We start from the raw sequence: 25,129 nt of genomic DNA, 5'->3' as shown, positions 1-25,129 counted from the left end.
CCAAATCTCAGAGTTTTTCTCTCTTATCAGTTACTCTTAAACTAGCATAAGATGTGACCCAGAGGTTTTCTAATGCTTTTTCACGCTCATACTATTACAGCTAAATGAATTATTGTGCCTCAATAGTCACATCATAGGCAGATGACTCCAGTTTCTGTGCCAGCCAAGCTGCACAAAAAAGAAATAATGCTACTATATATTAAGAAAAATAATTACAACAGCACTTCATAATTCACTGAAACCAACATTTTCTAAACAATGATGATGACTTGTGTTGTCCCATGATACAAATAATAATATATTCTTAACACAACTGAAAAACATTCAAGTCAAATAATGTAAAAGACTAGAGCAGTAGAAGCATCACATGGCATAAAATGGGCAGGAAACTGTCCTGAGAAGCTCTTGTTTGTCCTCTTGACAATGCTTGCAGTTTAAGCATGGTAACTACACTACAGCGTTCCTCACAGATATTTGATCAAACTATTCTTAAAGTCTTGCAGTGATGAATGGATACGTTGCACTCTTTCCTGGTAACTTTTCTGATATTTGTTTTATCTTTGCGCAGATTAAGTGTACAGTGCTTGCTTTATAAAATGTGGATGCAGAGAATACCTTATTTATTTACTGTACCTTTTTCTCTTTTAAACACCCTCATTCCTTCAGACTCATGCTATGGAGAAGTTTTTTACTTCTATGAGACTACTAACTTCTTTCTCTACCACTTCTCAGTATAGAGGAGGACAAATTTATATATAACTCATCTTCTTTTGATGTGACCAAGTGTGATATTGATGTGGTACTGTCTTGTCATTTTCTATTAGTTTTGTTTTAATTGCCAATGACATGTTGTTGTCTTAGCTATATTCAATTCCAGTTTATACTTGGCTGACGCTTTCTGCTCATTTATAACCTGGTACTTATTACTAAACTATTCTGTTTTCATACAAATCATTTATCTGGTTTGCCAAAATCATCCTGCATTCTAATTGTGCCCTGCAACAGATTTGTGATTGCCTCAGTTTTATGTCATCTAGAGGTTTAACATGCTCCCTCTATTTCATTCTAAGCGTCATAAACTAATATACTGATTGGGATAGATCCTTGCAGAATTGCTCATTTCATCCTTCACTCATTCTGCTTTACAGAGGACTGCTGGCAAATATACTTAGTCAATATTTTGAGTGAAAGTTTCTCAAATTTTACAAAACTTGAGCTATATAATCTGCTCTGCCCTAACCTATGTAGCTTGCTATTTGGTGATGAATGAAAATTGTGTCGCTATGACAAGATTTATTCCTGACAAATCCAGGTAGCCTGCTACTCATATCGGCGTTTTCTTCTAGGTGCTTATAGGCAGTATATTTGATTATTTTCTCTGGAATCCTCCAGGTGTAGTAAAAGTACAGTTTTCTTTTATTTGAAAAAGGAGAATAGAGATTGGAAAGGAAATGTAAAATGTATCAATGACAGTTTCCAGATGGAATCATAGGAAAAGATACTTCAGTTGACAGATTTGGGACATACTTTTGTAGGGTGTGACTGCTGAGAAAGCCTTCAGTACTTCATTTCTCTTTTCTTTTTTTTCCTTCTTGTATGTCTGGGAGCTGATCCAAAATACTGCTGTACATAAAAGTGGTCATTTTCAATTATTTTTTCCCCATGAGCATTCTGAGTGGATGGATATGTCCTTACTTCAGTCAATGTCTGTATCTTCAGCAATGGCAGGAAATGACTTATATAACTAATAAGTGACTGTCAGGATAGTTTGAATTTGTTCTCTGCTTGCAGCTGGGACCTGTTTTCTCACCACGTATATTTTTGAAACTTGAATGAGAAGAGCTTCTCAGGTAGGAATTTTGAGAATTCCTTGAGTGCTCAGAATGACAAATGAGAAGAGTTTTGTTTTCACTTAGGAACAATGTAAAAAGAAAATGAAGATGGCAGGGAAAAATATATGAAAGAAAAAAGATCGTATGGAAACCATTAAAGGACAACTTAAATTATTTCTCTCACATCGTAATCAAACTCATACAAGCCTTTTTCAGCAAGAGAAGCAAATATCAAAACTTTCAAAATATTCAGAATAAGACTTGGGTGAGTCCTTCTCACTTGAATCTTCTTGCATGGATGCACAGTTTCTTTTCTCAAAGGCAAGACAGTCCAAACAGGCAAAATTATTTTAGGGAAGTTTATTTTTGATATTCTGTTTTCAGAGGTCCCCCAGATGGCTGGGAAAGCTGCTGCCCATGGGGACTCATGTGGAGCAGTGCACGAAGGTTGAGCTCTGCGGTACGGAGCCTTGTTGGAGCAGTGCTTGGAGAGCTGCTGCCTGTGGGAAACCCATGCAGGGTCAGTTTGGGAAGGACAGCATCATGTGGGAGGGATTCCACACTGTGACAGCAGTTGATTGACCACGAAGGAGTGGTAGAGACAAAATGTTATGGACTGACTGCATCCCCCATACTCCAGCATTGTTCAGGGGAAAAATGTTTGAGAAGGTGTTGGGGGGAAGAGCAGGTGTTTTTAGTTTGCTTTCAGTTCTCACTGCTCTAGTCTGTTAGTAATAGGCTGTAAATTACATTAATCTCCTTGTGCTGGGTCTGTTTTACCCTTGACAGTAACTGGTGCGTGATCTCCCCGTCATTATCTCAATCCTTGCACTCGTGGCATTTTCTCCCTCTTTTCCACTGACAAGAGGGAATGAGAAAGCAGTATGGTGCACTTTATCATACCATCAGAGAGAAACCACTTCAGAGGAAAAGCTCTTGCTTTTTCCCAGCCTTCTCCCAGAGTGGTTCCAAGAGTCAAGTGGGGAGGTGAGAGTAAGTGGACTTGCTTCTCCATGGAGGTCTCGAGGGAAAAGTTAGAAAAGGTCTTTTAGTCTGACATAGATCCTTTGATTTTACCTCAGTTTCACAGGCATAAAAGCAAAAAAGGTGTCCTGCTGGCTACAGAATGATAAATATGTCTTTTTTAAAAGGAGGTTTTGAAAAAAAGAATAATGGTGGCTTCTCTATGTGTCAACAGACTGTTAAGGAGAAATAAGTGTTCAGGGGGAAGAGTGTGAATTAGCTAATTTTTTTTAGAACTGATTGCAGTTACTTAGTATTTCAAATTAAAATGTGATATCTTCACACCTGGGAAATAAACTTCACATCTTAAGAAAATGTAAATGGTTGTACAGTCAAAGAACAAATCAGAAATCAGACAAATGTAAAAGACACTTAAGGAAAAATATGCCCCATATCTTTTCAAAATATTATGCAAGGAAATACAAAAGAATATTGAAAGGATACAGAAACCCCACAGTCCTGGTTATATCAGTATTCCATATCATGCAACAGGCTGTTGGGTATAGAGACAGTGCACAGTGGAGCTGTATTTCCTAGTCTCTGCTCTCTAGCTGTACCACGTGAGTTCCGATTCTCCAAGAGAAAGATACACTGAGATGTATATACTACATTTCCCAAGGGCCTCCACGTGATCTACATTTCCAGGTGATGGAGGTGAGATGGCTTCCAAGTTCTGGCAGCACAGCGAACAGCAGTATGGTCATAGCCTTCCTCTCTCTTCCATTTGAGTTATTAATTGTAACTCTATTTCTTATTATTATCTTACATTATTTTACCATTTGTAGTAAATCTGTTCTCCCTCCTTATCTTAATTGGGTAGTTTTATTTTCCTTATCTCCAAAAGGGGAGAAAGGGGCCCCCTTGTCCTGTCATGCTTGAAACCGCGACACCCATAAACAATAAAAATGATGCAGAGAAACATTATAGCAATCAGTTTCATGACTATGTTATTCCTGGTATGTTGCTTAGTTATTCCGTGGTTTGTTGTTTAGCAGCAGCTCTAGCTTTTGAAGCATACTGCAAGTATTCTAACTTTGGAAGATGAAGACCAAGACTTGTTTGTATAAGATAGAGGAGATTAAAGTTAATGCAGCTGTACTGGAAGAGAAAAACTGAACAGTCTTTAACAAGTAGAGGACTGAAAATTGCATTTTAGTAATTTTAACCTCACCTGTGTTCATTTCCTTAATGGAAGACACTTTAAGATTCTTCCTGCATCTAAAAATCAATAGAACAATCTGACTGACTATGAGGTTCTGGGAACATGAAGCAGTCCTTGTATCAGAGAAGAAATAGCAGAGTAGAAATTAAATGTATACATAGATACATAGCCTTTGAAATTTCCACTGCAAAGATATAAAAGGAGAAATGAAAGAGATATACCTTACTATATATACTTCCCTATGCAATGAAAGACTATTAGCAGGATAGTTAAAAGTAGGTTAGGGTAGATTGCTAGAAAGAAGCCTTTGAAACTGGTGCTAAGGAGAAAATGGATTGGTTCAAATCTTTTCATGTTTTGTGTTAGTTCTATCTCTGTGTTTCTGTCCTCTTGAATTTACTGATTGATCATATATCTTGATCTCTTATACATCTTGTACACAGTGCATCCTAGTAATGCACCTAGGGTTAGAGAACTAACCCTATCATGCTCTAAGATCTAAGAAGTTTTCATTTGAGCATATGAAAATATATTTTTACTCTACTCACGGTAGTAACAGATATTTAATAAGCAGAGGTGTGAGCACGGAAGAGAAATTTCAACTTGTCAGGCAGTATGTTTGTACTAATAGTTGATATCACAAAGCAGATAGGAAGCAAATAAAATGGTGATAGATTTTTTTTTTCATTTTCTATAAATGTTCAGATATATCTGGACCAGTACACAATATGAAATGTAAGGTTTGAGGGTGAATATTTCAGGTTTCATTTCTTTCCTGCCAGAAACCTACAGACTTACAAAATATTTTACTACCAGCTTCTACTAGCTCAATTTAAAAAGGAAATAATATTGACCCCTGTCAGTCTGGAGTGAAGATGCGGAAGATGTGAATTTTAACACTGGCATAAAGTGTAATTAAAAGATTTCTGTCAGTATAATATACGACATGTGTAACCTCCATCCAGAAAATGATAAATTGAGAGTGTAAGTGGTAGTCTTCTAAAACTGTAAGTAATTCTAAGTAAGACTGTAATCACGTTAATGGGTACTGTCAGTCACCCCACTGTGAATCTGGAATTTGTGGGGCTGTTCCAGCTGAAGATGCTCAGAAGATGGATGACTGAGATCTAAATTCAGCTTGGAAAGCAAATGGTATCCTGGGCTCCATCAGAAAATGGGTGGCCAGCAAGGACAGGAAGGTGATTGTCCCTCTCTACTCTGCTCTTGTGAGGCCTCATCTGGAGTACTGCGTCCAGGTATGGAGCCCCCAGTACAAGAAAGACAGAGAGCTGTTGGAGAAGGTCCAGAGGAGAGCCACAAAGATGATCAGGGGACTGGAGCACCTCCCCTACAAAGACAGGCTGAGGGAGCTGGGCTTGTTCAGCCTGGAGAAAAGAAGGCTGCGGGGTAACCTCATTGCAGCCTTTCAATACCTAAGGAGAGCTTATAAACAGGAAGGGAGTCAACTCTTTGAAAGGGGAGATAACAGTAGGACAAGGGGAAATGGTTTTAAGTTGAGGGAGGGAAGATTTAGGTTGGATGTCACAGGAAAGCTCTTTACAGAGAGAGTGATGAGGTGCTGGAACAGGCTGCCCAGAGAAGTTGTGGATGCCTGTCCCTGTAGATGTTCAAGGCCAGATTGGATGGGGCCCTGGGAAACCTGGTCTAGTATTAAATGGGGAGGTTGGTGGCCCTGAATGAGGCAGGGGGGTTGGAGATTGATGATCCTTGAGGTCCCTTCCAACCCTGGCCATTCTGTGATTCTGTAAAGAAAATTCTGGAGTGTGAGCTGAACTATATTACTAGATGCCAAAAAAATCACATGCACACAGGAAAAAAAAAGAAAACAAAAAGATATTATGAAAGTGCCAACCTCTTAAAAAGCTTTGGTGCACATTTAAAACTTATCAAAACCAAAGGAAATTCAATTATGATGCACATAGGTGTGTGGAAACCATATTTCATTAAGCTCAGTGTTCACAGAACAAAAATGACAGATGTCTTGTAAGAAGAGCAAAGTTGATGATGAAGTGTAGGGCTACACATGAGCAAGCTCCTCAACAGTGGTGGCATGTTTCTGGTTTTTATTTTTGTTTTAATCTTCATAGGTTTTTCCTGTGAATAAATATTTTAAAAACCATTCATTTTAAGATCATTAGGGATGACTGTATGGCTGACTCTCAAAGACTGATTGTAGAATCACATAATCACCAAGGTAGGAAAAGACCCACAGGATCACCCAGTCCAACCATTCACCAATCGTTGATCATCTCACTAAACCATGTCTGTCATTACAGTGTCCAAACCTTTCTTTGAACACCTCCAGAGTTGGTGACTTCACCACCAGCCCATTCTAGCACCTGATCACTCTTTCGGAAAAGTAGTATTTCCTAACGTCCATTCTGAATCTCCCTTGGTGGAACTTGAGGCCATTCCCTCTAGTTCTATCACCAGTTACACGAGAGAAGAGGCTGACCCCCAGCTCACTACAACCTCCCTTCAGGTAGCTGTAGAGAGCAATAAGGTCTCCCCTGAGCCTCCTCCAGACTGAACAATCACAGCTCCCTCAGCTGCTCTTCATAAGGCCTGTGCTCCAGACCCCACACTAGCTTAGCTGCCTTTCTCTGGACACGCTCCAGGGCCTTGATGTCTTTTTTGAAGTGAGGGACCAGAATTGAACACAGTACTTGAGGTGTGGCCTCACCACTGCTGAATACAGAGGGACAAATACTTTGTTGCTCCTGCTGGCATTATCAATTCTGATACAAGCCAAGATGCCACTGGTCTTCTCCTGTGTCACCTGTGCACACTGCTGGCTCATGTTCAGCCAAGCATTGAACAATACCCCCAGGTCTGTTTCCTCTACAGAAATGATCACCATGAAGCAATCCATCAGTTTCTACTTTTCCTCGCATATAACTAATTTCATAGATTTATAGATTCATAGAATGGCCTGGGTTGAAAACGACCACAATGATCATCGAGTTTCAACCCCCTGCTATGTGCAGGGTCACCAACCACAAGACCAGGCTGCCCAGAGCCACATCCAGCCTGGCCTTGAATACTTCCAGGGATGGGGCATCCACAAACTTTTTCAGCAACCTGTTCCAGTGCGTCACCACCCTCTGTGTGAAAAACTTCGTACTAAAACTTAACCTAAATCTCCCCTGTCTTAGTTTAAAACCATTCCCCCTTGTCCTACTACTATCAATACATGTAAACAGTCATTCCCCTTCCTGTTTATACACTCCCTTCAAGTACTGGAAGGCCACACTGAGGTCCCCCCAGAACCTTCTTTTTCTCCAATCTAAACAAGCCCAGTTCCCTCAGTCTTTCTTCACAGGAGAGATGAATTTAAGAAGGCAAATTTCAGGTAACTGCTCTTCAGCACAGTGACTCACAGATGAAGAACTCTTTAGAAAGATTCTTAAGGAAAAAAAGAAAATCAAATCAGCAGACCATTTTGCAGCACTCAGTAGCCTGGAAGATTGTGTCTATTAGTAGTTGCTGTGCCTTTGAAAAAGTGCTTCCTTCAAGAATAGAGCTCTCTGCTAGTCCTGTTTCCAGAATCTTTTCCAGGCTTCTGCATTGGCCATGTCAGAGCAAGGATCTGTAGTAGATGAATCTACAGAATGCGATTTAACTCCAACTTAAGCCATTTTGTTACAGAGTTTATATGGGTTGGGTTTTTAAGCTTCCATTAAACCCAATGCAAATCTAGGCCTCAGCTCAGTCATTCCCATATAGGTGTTATTTTAGATGTCTCTGCGTCCTGTCAGACAACCACCTGCCACTTCAGTCAGGTACTGGTCTCACAGAGCTCCTGTGTTGTAATTTCTAGATCTACATTCATCTCTGAGACTTCTCTAAGATGCTTCACATTTCACTTTGCAACATGAGTAAATTCTACGCTATTTTTCTTATTTTAAGATAAACATTTGCATTTTTTCATCAGATTTCTCCTAGCTCTTCGCTGACTTTACTGGGAGCTCACTGACTTTATGGAGAGAGTCAAAGAGATCTACCCCAAAACAACGCAGGGCCTACTGGAGTCTCTCACTCCTTTGCAGTGCTGTCTTGAGACAAGAGATGTGTCTGCAGAGGAATGAGACTGTACCACTAACTGCACTGTTGTCAGCTTCAGGTGCTTGAATTGGGCCCTGGCTCCCAATCTATATATAAATATACCTGTATACACATTTATATAACACATACCTACTTAGTTTATCTCAGCAAGAGCAACGCCATTAATTGCCCCTCGAGAAACTGCTCTAGTCAGAGAGGACAGTAGGTTGTTTATAGTGCTCCTTGAACATTTTATATTTGTTAACTTCAAAAGTTAACTTGCATAGCCAAATGAAAAGATAATCACACACTCTGAAATACACAGAGTAGATGAGGTTGAATGGGACAACTTGGGATCATCCAAACTCCCTGCTTCTAGCAGGGTCACATCCAGGTAGGTTTTGAATGTCTTCAAAGGAGACTCCACTACCTCTCTGGGCAGTCTGTTTCAGTGCCCAGTCACCCTCACAGTGAAAAAGTTTTTTCTCACATGCAGACAGAACTTCCTGTGTTTCAGTTCAAGCCCATTGATTCGTATCCTGTTGCCAGGCATCACAGAAAACAATCTGGACCCATCCCACAGATACCCTCCCTTGAGATACTTGTACACGTTAGTAAGATCTCTTTTCAGTCTTCTCTTCTCCAGGCTGAGTAGGCCCAGTTCTCTAAGCCTTTCCTCATCAGAGAGGCTGGCTCATGGTCAGCCTGCTGACCACCAGGACTCCAAGGGCCTTCCCTGCAGGGGTGATTTCCCATAGGTCAGCCCCCAGCCTGTACTGGTGCATGGGGTTATCCTTCCCTAGATGCAGGACCCTGCACTTGCCCTTTTAGAGCTTCCTAGAGCTTTTAGAGAATCCTTGGAGTTGGAAGGGACCCCCAAAGGTCATCTTGTTGTCCAACTCACCTGCAATGAACAGAGACATTCACAGCTAGATCAGGCTGCCCAGAACCTGGTCCAGTCGGACCTTGAATGTCTCCAGGGACAGGGCTTTCACCACCTCTCTGGGCATGATGTTCTTCTCTGCCCATCTCTCAAGCCTGACAAGGTCTCTCTGAATGGCAGCATAGTCCTCTGGGATATCTGCCACTCCACCCACTTTGGTATCATCAGTAAACTTCCAAGAGCACACTCTGTGCCTTCATCCAGATCACTAATGAATAAGTTGAACAAACCCCTGGGCAACATCACTTGGTACAGTCCTCCCACCAGACTCAGTGCTTCTGATCACAACCTTCTGAGCTCTTAGTCAGTTCTTAATCAACCTCACTGTTTAGTCATCTAAACCAAATGTTCTAAGCTTACCTATGAGAATGTTATGGGAGACCATGTTGAAAGCCTTGCTGAAGTTCAGGTAGACAACATTTGCTGCTCTCCCCTCATCATCTACACAGCCAGTCATTCTGTCATAGATGGCTATCAAATCGATTAAGCATGATTTCCCCTCAGTGAAACAATAATGACTACCTCTGATACCTTCTTGTGTTCCACATGATTAGAAATGGCCTCCAGAATGAGATACTCCAAAACCTTTCCTGGGATAATTAATGAGAGTAAAATATAATAAATGAAATAAAAATGAAAAAAAAGATTTAGTTGAAGTAAAATGTAATTTATGAAATAAATTTCATAATTTTCAGGCTATGAACATTTCTAGGCCTCAGTCAAAGAAGGTACTGTTCATCAAGCCTCTCAGTCCTCTTAAAAGATTGATACTACTAGTATCACAGCTGGTTTTTAGCAAGTTTTCAAGCACCAGAAATCTGCCCAAATCTTCTGTTGAAATTATCTGCGTAGTTGTTAACATATAGTAAAGGCAGGTAGCTTTGGGAAAACAGATTAAAGGAATGGGAGTTTCTGAAGATGACAGTACAGGTCTACTAACTGTAGAAGGCAGAGATTTTGGACAATTTCTTTTATTATTATAAACTTGGTGCTATAAAATGGCTATCAGTAAATATATAAAGAGGGGAAAGTAAGACAGCACTGAAAAAGGGATCGCATTTTTGCATAAGCCTTTAAAGATTTTCTTTTATATTCTTAGTACCTTTTATATTTTCAATTGTTTAATCTTCACTTATCTCCTTGCAGTTGTAAAGTGCTTTCATTTGCAGAATGAGCTGAAAACAAAAAGTTGAAAAGCCAGCAAAAAATGACCAAAAAAAAAAAAAATTCAAAATCAATAACATTTGGAGTATATTTTTTGTCACCAATTGTCACTGTACTAAATGTGTATTTGTTATCATCAACATGTTATAAAGTTCTGAAAACTGCTAAAAAGGAAGATTAGTAAATCATCATCAATAACACCTGCCAGTAATCTGGCCTTAAGAATCCTGCAATGTTTATGGTGCCAGTAACAAAATGGCTCATCATTTTGTACAGGTCAAAAAGCTGTCACATTTCCCCCATATTTTGGCATGTTTCTCGCGCCACACTTCATATTTGGAATATTATGATTTAACATTTGTTACAAGGTGATGGGTGCATATTGTAAAATACATTGCCTATCTCAATATTGAAATTACTTGTAGCAATATTTGATGGCACCAGCTTCTGAAGTTTTTCTTTAGTAATTGTCACAGATTTTTCTGTATAGCTACCCACCTTTCTTTGATGCATACAAACACAGACAATTTGGATGCATTACCAAGATTTAATGACATTTGCAGCTTTTTTTTTTTTTTGAAAAAAAAAATCAAAGAACTATACCTTCGTAAATCCCTATCTTCATCTCTGATGCAATTAATCATTTCCATCCTTATGTTACACCTCTTCTTTTGAGCCACATGTTGTTTCCATGTGCCAAATGATTATATTAAAGATTGAATATGTGAATAGACTGCTGTATCTATTTAATTAATAAACTGGATTATTCCTCTACACAGCCTCTCACATTCATCTATGTCTCTCAATATTTTAAAATCTGTCAAAGAATTACAATTAATAAGATACCACTGTAAAAAAAAAAAAAAAGTACTCAGCTACCCACTCAGAGTGGGAAGATTCAACTTTGTGCCCTGACATTCCACTTCAAGATTGTATACTTCAAGCTCGACAAAATAGTGTTGCATTGCCTCCTCCATACTCATTACTAGCTAGACTGTCATTAATCAGAACATTCAAAAAGGAACTCAGTTCATGAACTTCTGTGGGAGACATTTTCAAAACAAAAAATGATGCTTTAATCTCAACAGACAAAGAACATTACACAAGTGACTGTGACTGATATTTTCCAGTGCTATGGAAATGGGGAAATGGTTTAGATAAGGAAAACTATAAGGCATTATGCAGTACATCTTTCCTTCTGCCTCTGCTTCACCACTGTAAACCTCTATTCTCTAATTAGGAGAAAATCTGAAAGCGCATTTCCAGCATCTTTTTTAGTCCATGGCATGTGATCTGGACCTTCAACCTGTATGTGTTTACCTGATCCTCTCCTTCATGACCAGCATTGCTACTAGGAAGAGGTACAACCCCAGCACAGCAGCTTCCCTGTGAACACTACTGCAAGTTGTGTGGCAAGGTAGAGTTGGGACAATTAGATAATTTTATGAGTCCTGTTAAGAAAATAATGGACTGAAACTGACTGAATGCTCTGCGTATACTGAGAGGACTCCAACTGAGACTGAAGTTAGGCTATGAGCACAGCTGCAGAGAAGAGCACTAGCTTCATCTCAGGCTCTTGAGACTTCTCAAGAGGCACTTTTAAGAAGGATAAGGATACCAAGAGACATGAAATGACCACAGTGGGTAAAGAGGATACAAAGGGAATTTTCAGGGTGCTCTGTCAGACCTAGAGACCCAGAAGCTGTTAAAGAGATGCCAAATCTAGGCTGTCACCATCTCAGAAAAGCAGAACGACTCTTCAGGCTCAGTTCTGCTTTCTTTTATCTGTTTTAGGTAACACTGCCAGACTGAAGGCACTTTGTCTGCAAAGATGTCTAGCTTTGCTGTGTGTGTTTTTTATCAGACAGTTTAGGTGAGCTCCTGAACATCCGTGTAGCTGCCTGCCCCAATGGCTTAGATGCTGTACTATGCAACACCTTTGACAGTCTCTCACAGGACCTGTTCGTTTCCCTAGCTTTTCCTCCACATGCTTTCATTCTCCCCAAAACTGGATGGCAACACTGATAAAATAAAATAATAAAAGATCAGATGTTGAACATATTATGAATCTTGCTTTATTCTAATTGTAATTGCATGCAGTAGAGTCAAGTGAAACAGCTTGTATTGTCCACATCTCTTTTGCCTTTTCCCATTCTAAATCACAGAATGGCCAGGGTTGGAATGGACCTCAAGGATCATCAATCTCCAACCCCTCTGCCACATGCAGGGCCACCAACTTCCCTATTTAATACTAGACCAATCAGTCAGCTAAAAACTGAAAGCTAAGTTTTTAAAATATAACTTTAGCTTGTGACTGTAAAATAACATCCACTTGTCCCACCTCAAAAAAAAAAATCCTGGAATGATCAGCTGATTCCTCCTAGCTAACTCCTCCTGTCCAGAAGTACACAGTTGTCACTAATATACTGCTTAGCACATAAATACCAGAACATGCTCTGATGTGCACGTCCGCCTATCATTCAGATCAAGGGGTTAGCCAGGCCCTTTTGTAGCTATATGCTAACTCTTTCAATGCCTAGACGTGAGAAGATGGACTAGTATCTACTTGGAAGCTTTAGAATGTATGCACTGTTACACAGTGACTGCTAAAGTTCTGCAAACAAAAGATGAGAAAAAGTTAGTATACTGTACCTTGCCAGGACACCCCAGAAATGAAGAGGTGATATACAAGGAACTGATAGCAGTGAGATAAGAGTGTGCGGGAGACAGAGAGATGTCTCACAGAGGACACCAGCACCACTTCTGAAGAGGGTACAAGAGTGATGCATCCAACGAGCTAGAGACTGAGAAATCTTCTGTATAGCTATACCTCCCAGTCTGCTTTGATGACTAGTAAAATGTCAGGTTTAAAGCAGACTGGAACAGTGCTGCAGGAGTTGGAAACTTCCAACTTTCACCTTCTTTCCATGACCCTCTCTTCATGACAAGCTGTGTTTTCATGTTTATAAGCTCATACTGTGGAATGAGTGAGCAAGGCACATACTAATATGATCACTGCCTCCCCATCCTGCAACCTCATGTTTGTGAATGTCATTTCTGCATTAGCCTGATTTTATTTTTCCAGACATCTGCAGGAAGTTGTCTCTAGAGTACCTACCTATAAAAACACCAACGTCACAAAATCAGTATCTAATAATAAACAAGAAGTCACAAAAGCATGACTAAGCAATGTCTGTAAACACTTTAGTTGTGACCTTTCCTATACCCTGAATCTAGACCATGGGTGTCCTAACTTTTGGCTTGCCTGGGCAGCACTGAATGAAATGGAATTGTCTTTGGTGGCATATAAAACACATACTATAACTGATGTATATAAGTAACAAAAATATTATTTTAATAACTTATTAAATATTTTATTATTATTTTATTGTATTATTTATTATTTTTATTAAATCATTAAAATAATATAAAAAGAGAGCAACTAGTGGGATATTTGACCTTGTTTTTGTGAAACTAATGCATTAGTCTGGATCACTGGAAGCAGTTGCCATTCTTAGTGGATTCTCAAGATGTTCATCAGACATTTTTGATGAAATTTTAACTTTCATGTACAAACTAGTTGTTCCTATACAAATAGTTGTTCACAAAAGTACATACTGCAAAAACTGATAGCATGAAAAAGGTGTGATTTTGAAGCACGGAATATTTTTTCTCTGGTAATAGGGCTTATAAAAGTCTAATAAAGACACATGATCAAATTTCTTGAGTTGCATATTTGATTCCAACTCTATACATTTCGTTTGAAAATTCACAGGTATTTTATCTGTGTCAAATGAAAATGAGTCACAAATATACCAAAAAACTTAAGACTTCTTTGGAAATCTTGAAACCTACTCTTGAATTCCATTATCAAATCTGAAAGCAAGGCTGCATATTTTTTTCTATTCACAGGACAGTATAGCCAGCGTATTAAAATGCATAAAATTATTTGCCATAACTTGATCTTGCCGTATAGTTTAATTTCAAACACTATTTTGGTTTGAAACATAGCACTAATAAGTTGATTTTCAACTTGAAGATGCATGTTTAACTCATTTAAATGAGCAGTCAAACCCACCAAATATTTAAGTCTGTGAATCATTTTTAATTTTTGTGTTCTGGCAAAAATTTTTCATTTCATTTCATTAATCATAAAATCTTCTTCAAAATTCACTCTGACTTAGGCATCTTACTTCAGAAGAGTAAATGATGTCCCATAATCAGAATCAGTACTTGTAAGGAATTCCTAGAACTGATGGTGAGTGAATCCCTTAAACATTATTAATTCAGAGCTTTGATGATCATTTGTGTGACATTATTCATTTCTAAAACTTTTGAGCATATGTTTTCTTGATATATAATGCAGTGATATTTCATCAAGCATGTGTTTCTAGTAGCAATTTCATCATTTTCAATTAATTGACTAAGTCCCTCTTTTTTACCAGCCATCATCAGAGCACCATCAGCTATATCAGATATGCTGACAAAGGTTAAAGAAAACCACTTTAGTGTAATTTTTACTGCTTCATACATATGGAGAGATTTAGCTGTGTCTTTTAATGGCATGAAAGTAACCATTCCTTCAGTGACATTATGTTTCTTACGAATACCTCTAATAAAGATGGCAAATTGACCCGTATCTGGCAGAATCAGTACTTTCATCTACTGCTGCAGTATAACATTCAAAATTAGCAGTTTTACTTTCCAAATTTTCTTGGATATATTTTCCTGTTTCTTTACTTCAGCTGGCTATGGCTACAGTCTGGAGAGACAAACTGTTTTTACAAAATCCTGTTCTTTTTATCAGGACAAATTATATCTGCCACACTTTGCAGATTTTGCTTAACAGACTCACTATCAGTAAATGGTTTTGATTTTTTTTTTAATTTTTTTTTTCAGTCAGAAATGCTACAACATAACTGGCTTTTATAACAGAGTCCAATTCAGTTGTAACTTGTAAAAATAAAAATTTTGGGCTGAGATGACAGACTTTTTTCAGTTCTGATATTTTGTCTTTACAAAATGTTCCTTGATATGCATCAAATGTAGCAACATTTTTTCCATTTTTTCACATTTTTTCAAAGTGTAATCCTTGAAACCTGATAATATTTCCTTACAAATATAAGCCATATATAGTGCCATGTTATTTGTCTTGACAAATAAGTATTCATCTGTCCATGTTTTGTCAAGATTTTTCTTTTTTTGGGTTCTGTTTTCTTTTTGGATCACATTAGGTAAGTTAAATATTGACAATCGCAGCATTATACTCATCAAGTGGCACAAATGATGAAACGTGTAATATACACGAGTTTCAATTTGACTCAGTGTGTGTGTCGCCGGTGCTGGAGGGCTAGAGGCGAGTTAGTACCCTCCCATTGTCCAGGTTTCCACCCAGACAGTGTTAATAGCACATCTATGAATGGCTGTTGTGAGCAGTGGATGCTTGTGGTTGAGCCAGGCTGCTCAGCCATCGCCACCATGATGGCATGGGACAGGGGGCAGCTGCAGGACAGGCTGAGCCAGGTCACTTGTGGCCTGCAGGCAGGGGAGTGGACATGCCTTATCTAGACTGTCAAGTAATAAGGATGCTACACAGATTCAGGTTGAATAAATAAGATTTCAACTGCACTTATTCCCTTTGTAGCATCCTCAGGAGACAGCTACACTCTTCCCTGAATATACATGCATATCTAGACAAACAGTCATCCAGATAGAGATTGATGCTTGGGTTTGTTAAGCAGCAAAGCATACTGTAGTTTGAATACACGTACTGTTTTCCAATTTTTTATGATATCTAACTTAAATCCCGTCTGTAAACGCTGTTTAATAAGATAAAAATATTTCCAGCAGATTCTAAATTTTAAGGAACAGTGATTTTTTTCCCCTCTTAAGTTGGCACTCAACTATCCATCAGCATAAGCAACAAGTGTCTTGGCAGATAATTCAGGACATACGGCTTTGAAAAACTAATAATTTAAAAGTACTTGGGTAAGTTTCCTCAACTTGTTCACCTTGTGTTATTTTCTTCTACATGTCCTGTAGCAGCTGCTGTAGCTAAAAAAATTTGAAAATATAATGCAAGTGACGAATAACCATTTCCTTAGTAATACTAATGTATAGCACAAAAGCCTCACTCAGGAGGTTTCTGAAAGAAATAATCAAATACAATTCAAAGCTGTTAAATATATGTGCTTCATCAGTAGTCACCAGATGGCACTAGATGTATCCATGTACTGATAATCAACTTAAAACTACTGTATCTCTTGTACAAGTCTTTGAGATCCAAAGCACATTACAGATGGTGGAGCCCAATAGCTGAGGAGTCAGTAGACTGGGGAGTTTACATTTAACTTAAAGAGGATCTGACTGAATGTTTTTTTTGAGGGGGATAACATTAAAGAGGAAGAATAAGTGGTCCTTCTTGATTCTGAAAATATTCTTTGGATAAAATTTTAAAAATGCAGAACAAAAGTATTATTTTAATTAAATGTATTTATTCTTGGTTAGAGTTAACACCTTTTCACACTTTTTCTCCTTTTCCTTTTAAATATTTAAATGTTTTAAAGCACCAAATTTTGAAGGAAAACTACTTCTTTCCAAAGACATTTCAATTGTCTTGAAGAGCTGTAGCCTTCTGTTGGCAGAACCTAAACTTTTTTCTGGCTTTCTGATGTGGCCAGTGAGTTCTTGAATTATGCATTAAATTCTATGCTTAAAAATCCTTTAATTTAAAATATTACCAGATTATTTTATGAGGATGAAGCTGTAATTAACTATTCCTTATATAAAGAATATTATATCAAGAATATATTAAAAAAATAGAGCTATTTCATTTATTTGTAAATTATGAGTTTTATACATATATATATATATATACACACACTTGAATACTCTTAACATTCGTCACCAATAAAATATTTGGGAATCTAAACTTCTTCAAGTTGGCAATATTTAGCACATATATTTTTCTTATTTGTTATTTATCTCCCTCCTCTGCAAATAACTTCTCTTCAAGAAAAAAACCAAACCAAAACAACAACAACAAAAACAAGAGAGTAAAATCTTGACCACAGTGACTTAATGGCAAAACTCTGACTAACTTCAGGGGCCAAGATTTTACCACACATGACCAACTTTACACAAAGAAGAAGAAAACCAAACAGACAAAGATATCATGTTATTAAAACACACAGTCTGAAATTGAATCATCATCTAAACAGAATGGCAAATATTTACAAATAACAAAAGTAACCAAAGAAAGTCAACTGTAGTTTGAAATAGAATTTCAAAAGGAACTTGATCCTGTGAGGAAAATGTAGCTTTCTATCCACATACTGAGAATATAAGTTTTAGCATATAATTCTAAACACTCAGATTTTATATCTCTGGCTTGTTGTAATGAATTTTCAACCATCATGCTACTTTTGATTATGCTTAATATGCAGTTGTATCTGCTTCACTACAGCAAAATGCTTACTGCAAAAATGTAACCTACACTTATATTCACTTCATCGTTTCCTGTTCTAAAAATGAACCAATCTGATTATCTACATTTATGTCACACGTAGAAGCCTTGTGATTGTTGGGGCCCCCAATACAAACAACAGCCTGAACATGCAAATAATCACAGCTTTTTTAAAGGACAATTTTTTTGCAAGCACTAGCTTGCATGTAGCATTTGCATTTGTAACGAGCTTTCCTAGCCTTGTGCAGACACAAATGGAGATATCACTGCTCAAATGATTCATGATTATTCTTCATGCTTTACAGTAATCAGCAGAGCCTCAGCAAATATGTCTGTGAAAAGAGTGTTAGCTTTTGTAAAATAGAGAAAATGTGAGGAAGATGTTAACACCATTATCTCACAAGGAAACTAAGGAAGAGAAGAAGCAGTGCTTTTCATACCATCTAGCAGTACCACTAGCATTTCCACTGCAGTAGGTGTGACGTATACCCAAAGATATAAAATCACAGAATATACTGAGTTGGAAGGGACCCACAAGAATCACTGACTTCAACTCTTGGCTCCACACAGACCACCCAAAAAATAAGTCTGAGAGCGTTGTCCAAATGCTTCCTGATCTTTGTCAGGCTTGATGCTGTGCCCACAGCCCTGTGCAGGCTTTCCATGCCCACAACCCTCTGGTGCAGACCCTTTCCCTCACCTCCAGCTGCCCCTCCCCTGATGCAGCTCCATGCCGTGCCCTCGGGCCCTGTCGCTGTCACACAGAGCAGAGCTCAGCGCTGCCCCTCCGCTCCCTGTGAGGAGTTGCAACCGCCATCAGGCCTCCCCTCAGCTCCTCTGCTCTGGGCTGAGCAAATCAGGAGCCTCAGCCTCTTGCCCCACAGATCCTTCACCATCTTGGTAGCCCTCCTTCAGACACTCTCTAATAATTTATGTGTTTATAATCTAGTGCCTAAGACACGGTAGCCCTGGAAGTCTAAAGAACAGCCTGAAATACAAGCATCTGATGTAAGGGAGAAATGCAGGCTCTCACCAGAGTCTATAAAGAGGCTTATGCATCTTAGGACAAGTGACTGCAAAAGGCAGCATGAATTCCTCTCTCGGTATCTCCACTTTTCTTCATTGGTTACTGTAGCTCAGGCAGCCAGATTAGAGTTGAAACAATTCTGAATGTCTACCACTAAGTGAGATTATCTTCGCTCTGCAAAAGGCAGCTCCCATTATAGAGACTGAAGAATGGAGACAGGTGATTTAACTGATTTGGCACTGTGCCTTGCATTGTGCCTTCTGGTTCCTGGTACATCACACTGAGAAGGTCTTATATGTTGTAATCTTATCTGTACTTTCAGCTGAGAAATAATAAAATGAGCCAAACACAAAGTAAGTTTAGTTCTTCTCTGACATCAATCTGTTGTCGCTTTTTCTGTCTAGAAGACAAGGCACACACACACATTTGTACAAAGAGCTACTATATTTCTTTCTTCCCATAACAAAAAAAAAGCTTAGAATTCATGTTATTTTATGAGCAAAAATTATACTTTTACCTATCATCTGAAGTTCTACCTGTAGCAAGTACATAATACTGTAATTAAAGTATATTGTAACCCGAAAGGGTTCTAATCATTCCATCATATTATTCACTGAAATGCATTCATACAATACCTATAATATATTTAAAAAAAAATGAAGTAGATGAAAACAGAATACAGTATTGTAACTTCTTATAAGTCTTTCTTTCCTGAAGTAGTCTGAAAGTATCAGAATTTATGGATTATGTCATCCTGTCTCCACTACTTTCCTAAAATGGGAAGGATGAACAAGATGTGCATGAGAAACATCTTCTCAAGTTCAGATCCATGCAAAGGGAGGAGAAGGAGTTCGTATCTTTTAATATGTATATGACAAGATAGGATGGAAGACTACTGAAGATAGTGCTGGAATTAAAATTAGTTGGGTCCTGGCTCTCAGTGTGTCTTGCTGAGCTGGAGGAAATGGTGACTAACACACGGAGGGATTAAAACCTTCAGTGAAATTAAGAATTCTGCCTGAACCTATCAGTGCTGTCAGAGGGTAGTGGACGAATCACCTGTGTATCATGTGACCTGCATGTGAAAAAATTAAGGGAGTATATAAGGGAGATAGACTGGTGGAGCCACAAGCTACCATCTCTACAAGAAAGGCATTGGAGGGAACACTACATAAGCAGCAGTACTTCTCATTCCTTCTTGCAATCAGGCAGAAAGAGGGGCCCTGTGAAATAGGGAGGAATGAAAAAAGGTCCCTGCTTGGGATGACAAGCAAACCCCCTCATAGCCTACTTGGTCTTCTCAGGTGCCCTTACACGATAGATATGAGGCTCTGGAATTTGAGGGACAGGCAAATGAGGATGGTGATGTGAGTTCAAGGGCAAATCAGTCAGTTGCACACCTTAAGACTACCTCTGCCAAAAACAAAAGAAGGGTGGTTTTTATGAGACTTCCTTCTGAAGGGAACAAAGGGCTGACCAGACCCTTCCTGCAGGGAAGCCTGCTCTCTTCCTGGAGGTTTAGTCTGGAGGTGGCTTAGGGGAGACCTTATTGCTCTTTTCAGCTACCTAAAAGGAGGCTGTAGTGAGGTGGGAGTCAGTCTGTTTTCCCTGGTAACTAGAGATAGTATGAGAGGTAATTTCCTATGAATATCTGCAAGAGTAACATAAACAGTGAAATGGTAGAGTGCTTGAACAAGGGGGAAATCAGACATTCCCTGGCAATTCCTTCTTACTGACTGGAAGTCATTGCTTCTCATCCGTTCATTTCTTTTCTCTTTTGTTGAGACTTTGCAAGTGGCTGAATGAACACTATTTGCCTAAGTTAGTGCAAAGTTAAACAAGTATTCCAAAAGGGAGTTTTAAGAGTGATAAGCTAAATGTGAGGCCCATCCTAGCTTCATAGAAATGGTACTTAACACTTCACTCAGTTGTAAGTGGAACACATTCTTAAGTCTGGGGTAAGAAGGATGAGAAATATTTTTATTCTTACTTGTTAGATGCCAAATCTCATGACAACTATATTAAGCCCATAAGCCTTGTGGACATATGCAGATGTGACTGATTGACAGAGATGTCTAAACACAAATGAATACAGCATCACAACCATTGATTTTCTGATCTGAAATATTTATGCACTAGGATGATGTTTGGCTTTTTCTTATTGCTTATGCTCTTTGCATAATTCTCCTCTTTTGATCAGATCAGACTAGATACCAAGAACAAATCCTATACATACCTGTTTCTCCCCACTGGGCTTCTTGTGGTTTAGCAGCAGTTCCACGGCACCAACTACCTCCTTCCTTATGGCATGCAAAAGAGCATCTCCCACATATACATTAAAACTTAAGAGCAGCTCAATGAGCTCAAGGTTCTCATTTTCAATTGCAATAAGGAGTGCAGTTCTTCCCAGGGGATCAATGCAGTTAATATTGATCTTGAAATAAATTTCTGCTTCTTCCAATGCTTTCTTCACAGTGGCATAATCTCCTTTCTCCACAGCATTCAGATAGGCTTTCTCTGAATGGGACAGTTCAGATTCTGCTCGTACAATACGAAGAGGGATACGATCTCTGTAGGGAGCATTGACACTTCTTTTGTAGTAGAACTGGGCCATATTTTATGCCATTCTAATACTTCATCTCTGAAACATCAAAAGAAAGATTAAATCAATAATGTATTTTCGGGTACAATGCACCAAATTAATATTTTAAGTATATAACTATATAAAACTCAAAATAAAGTGATGTTGAAAAAAGTAAATGTCTTCTATCAAAATAACCTGTGAAATCACCAACAAATGTGGAAAAGAAGACATGTAACTATCTTGTTCATACTTCTCACTCAAAGTGTGAAGCCAGCACACAATATATATTTCTTTAAATTGTGACAAGAAAGAGGTGACATAGCTTGCATCAGATGTGTGGCCACATTCCTTCACTAAGTTCTTCTATCTGATCTTTCCTGAAGTTTGAGAGTATGCTCACAAGCAGTTGCGTTTCCCAGTACTAGAAGGCAACATTTTTTTGAGCTTCATTGTAGTAGCAAGTACGCCACTTTGAAGCCTGTTCCTTTGCCCTTCTAAAGATACCTGGCTTTGTCTGACTTACACCCGTTATTCTGCCCGCACTTCAGCATGGCATGGGTTTTTCCCTCTTCAGACTTCTGTACAAATGTCTCTGATATCCTATGCAACTCTAGTAACTGTCTGTGGTCCACTGAATACAGATCTTTTTACCTGTTTCTTTAGGTTGGGAAGACTACATTAGGGTTGGAATAGCTATTAGCTGTTAGTTCTGACAAGTGCTCTTCAAATACTCTAGAAGCATAAATTAGTCTCTTCTGACTTATCTGAAATATATAGACTCAGCACAGTTCAGTAGTGTGCTACTAAGATTTTGATTCAATCTCATATACTATTAAGAAAAACATTCATACAAAATGCTTTTCCAGACAGCACTTACTAACATATAAATTAGAATCCAGAGCCTGAAAGGAAAAGCAAAATCTATATAAGATAAAATCACAAGGACTGGTAGATAAAGATCATGATTTTGATAATGCCCTATTCAATTCTCGAATTGAATATACTCGAATAATGAAACACTGCAACTATGAAACAACTCTAAAGTCTTGCTGCTGATAAAGCCTTTAATGACTTTGCTTTTACTCTGTATTTATTGAGCAAGAACTTTTTCAAAAGAAGTTCCTTCTAACAGGAATTTTGTTCCAGCTATGTCTACCTTTAAAAAAAAAAGTGACTTAAAAGATAAGAGTATACATACATAAAAAATGCATTTACATTAGTGCCTAAACAGTTAGTCAAAGAAATGTAGCTTCTTGTCATTTTCTCAGCTGACAACAAAAGTTGATTAACACAGTGTCTCTTCCTCCATTTTTTTCCAACATTGAGAAAGACATAATGTTTGTTTTATTTTGCGAGGTTTCGATTGATTAAAAATTTCACAAGATGGCATGAGAAGCGGTGATTCATCTATTCCAGTCTCTGTATGCAGTGCAAGGAGAGGTAAATAGAAAGGACATTAATAGGTCATTTTCTTTGTTTTCTGGAGCAGATCAACAGAGCTTGAGGCAGGGAGGTAGGAGCAAAGGAGATATACTAGGAAAAAATTCCATCTAGATCCTTATATAGTAACTCAGCAATTGCACTTTGCAAACAAAATGTTTCCCGGTTCCTCCTCCACGGTGTTATCAGTCTGCACCATAGGCTACTAGAGAGTGCACAGCTAGTGGATTATGTTCTGTTACAGTCACTACAAATGAAATACTTACCTGTTGCACATATTTGTGCCCCTGGAGCAGAGAGAACACATTCTTATTTTTAATATACTGTATTTTACCAGTTTGCCATTCACTCTCTTGTTTCTCAGGATCAAGAAGAAAGCAAGAATGTGTGCAATCAGTTCCAAATAAATAAACCTAAATGTACATGTTCATATATAGATACCTACATGAAAGTTAGGTTGCTACATCCTCATTACAGCTATGGAGATCTACAGCTCCATTCCACTCCCCATAAACAGACATCTCTTGCTGAATGCTGAAGGGCATACCATCTGGCTACAGCTGCTTCTTCAGGATGACTTAGATCTCATGTAGATAGGTAAAACCTAATAACTTCAAGCTGTGCAAAGATGATACTCACTCTTCAAAGAACATTCATACAAAGATTTTATAAGATACTATATTTTTGGAATACTTGAATAACTATTACCCAATTCTGCCTATTTGTAAAACATGCCCAGAATATTTTGAAATTGTGGTGTCTAAATGAAAACCCAGATATTAAATGTCTTAGAATTATGATTTATGCCAGAAAAAAAGTATCACTGCATGAAGAAAAAAAAAAAAAAAGGAAGAGGTATTCATTTCAAAATAATCTTTACTAGATAGTTATGTCATGGCTGAAAATAAATTTGTTTTCAAAGTGCATATTTCTCCAAATTAAAATACTGAGCCTAGCTTTCCCACAACTAGACAAAACAAAACACCATCAAATACCTTCAAAAAGTTTATCTTCATTATTTTTTAGCAGTAGTTTCAATTATTATATTCATTCCTAAGCTAGCTGTAGGAATGATAGAACAAACAATTAGAACAATTAATAAAAACATTGATTAACATTTTATTCATTTTTATTAAAAAGTATTCAATGGCTTTCATCCCATTACTTTGGCCACACAATATGCTATGTTTTCTAATGTATATTTAAGATATATTTTAACAATTATATGTATACTTTAACAATTTAGATGAATTTTTCAAAAATAAGATATTAAATCTACAAAATACTGCAGCTCAATGCTGGCAAAAAGTTTAGCTGTAAGCTAGCAATGTGGTAGCAATGGTAATGAGAGGACGGTTGGGCTAAATGATCTTGTAGGTCCTTTCCAACCTTGTGATTCTATGATTCTAGGCAATCATAAATAAAAATTCCAGACATATTGACTCTTGTATTCAAGCCATTTCCAACGACAGGAAGTCATTGTGCTTTACGGATTCTCCCACAGCACAAAACAAGCCTGAAAGGGGTACAACTTCCTGTGGAAGATTCATCTCAATCAGTATTAGGGGCAAAGTCAATTTATTTAAATATCAACATTTATCATCATATTATTACTATTCCTTCTTCTGGTGTTTCTACAGAAGGGCAGAGGTCTCTTCAGGTGTCGTGTCACACCTGCCAGCCCAATGGTGAAGTCATGGTCGTCTCAAATAGCCTCAAACACACAGATTCTGCTCTGGAAACTGATTCTTACCTTCATTATTTACAGTATAAGAATAAGGCACAGTTACGAAGGTAACTGTGATTTCTCTGACTTATTTTAGACTGTTGCAATAGGTCGAGAAAAGTCATACCCTTTTCTAACATGGTTAAAAACTAATTTAGATGTCATTTCCCTTTTAATTGCCTTCTCAGCTTGATTTATGACTATTCTTATGGTACTGCACATTGTGATCTATAAAACTTACCTTACTGTATTGATCAGTTCTTTCTCCCTTCTTTGTAGTCTTCTAGTTATTCTTAAATTCCTTTTTAAGCTGATGACTCAGACAATTGAGTTTAAAATCCTTTTTGACACATTTTTAAACATCTTTATTTTTGAAAGTAAAATTTTCAATTATACTTTGTTCCTTCTAACAAAAACAAAAACAAACAAACAAACAAACAAAAAAAAAAACAAAAAAAAAAAAACCACCACTCAGACACTTCTGTGTTATCCCTTACTACAAATGAATTTGGTTGACTACTGATGTAAGGAACCACTGTCAGAGGGCATGTTGAAATTCCAAAAGCTAATAATTTCATATACACTGGTAATTATAAATAATGATTAGTCTCAGCAACAGAGCCATTTTTTCAGTACTTTGGTGTTATTTCCAGCAGAAATATAATTTATGAGAAAATATTCACAGACTCAGAATAGGA

General features: G+C 37.9%; 1 protein-coding gene across 4 annotated transcripts in view; it reads right to left on the bottom strand.

Moving 5' to 3' along the window:
* TRPC4 (transient receptor potential cation channel subfamily C member 4) overlaps positions 1-25,129 on the bottom strand; it is a 146,258-nt gene that overhangs the window by 74,252 nt on the left and 46,877 nt on the right. For all 4 annotated transcript variants that reach the window (XM_085215968.1, XM_085215970.1, XM_085215969.1 and 1 more), the window contains one exon: positions 20,918-21,322. In XM_085215968.1, coding sequence (XP_085072094.1) covers positions 20,918-21,295 — 378 coding nt within the window. In that variant the 5' untranslated portion in view covers positions 21,296-21,322. The remainder of the gene's footprint in view (positions 1-20,917; positions 21,323-25,129) is intronic.

This window comes from Meleagris gallopavo, chromosome 1 (assembly GCF_905368555.1).
Source record: "Meleagris gallopavo chromosome 1, MGAL_WU_HG_1.1, whole genome shotgun sequence".
NCBI classification, from domain to species: Eukaryota; Metazoa; Chordata; class Aves; order Galliformes; family Phasianidae; genus Meleagris; species Meleagris gallopavo.
The sequence above is the reverse complement of the archived record's forward strand: the minus strand, read 5'-3'. Positions and strand labels throughout refer to the sequence as shown.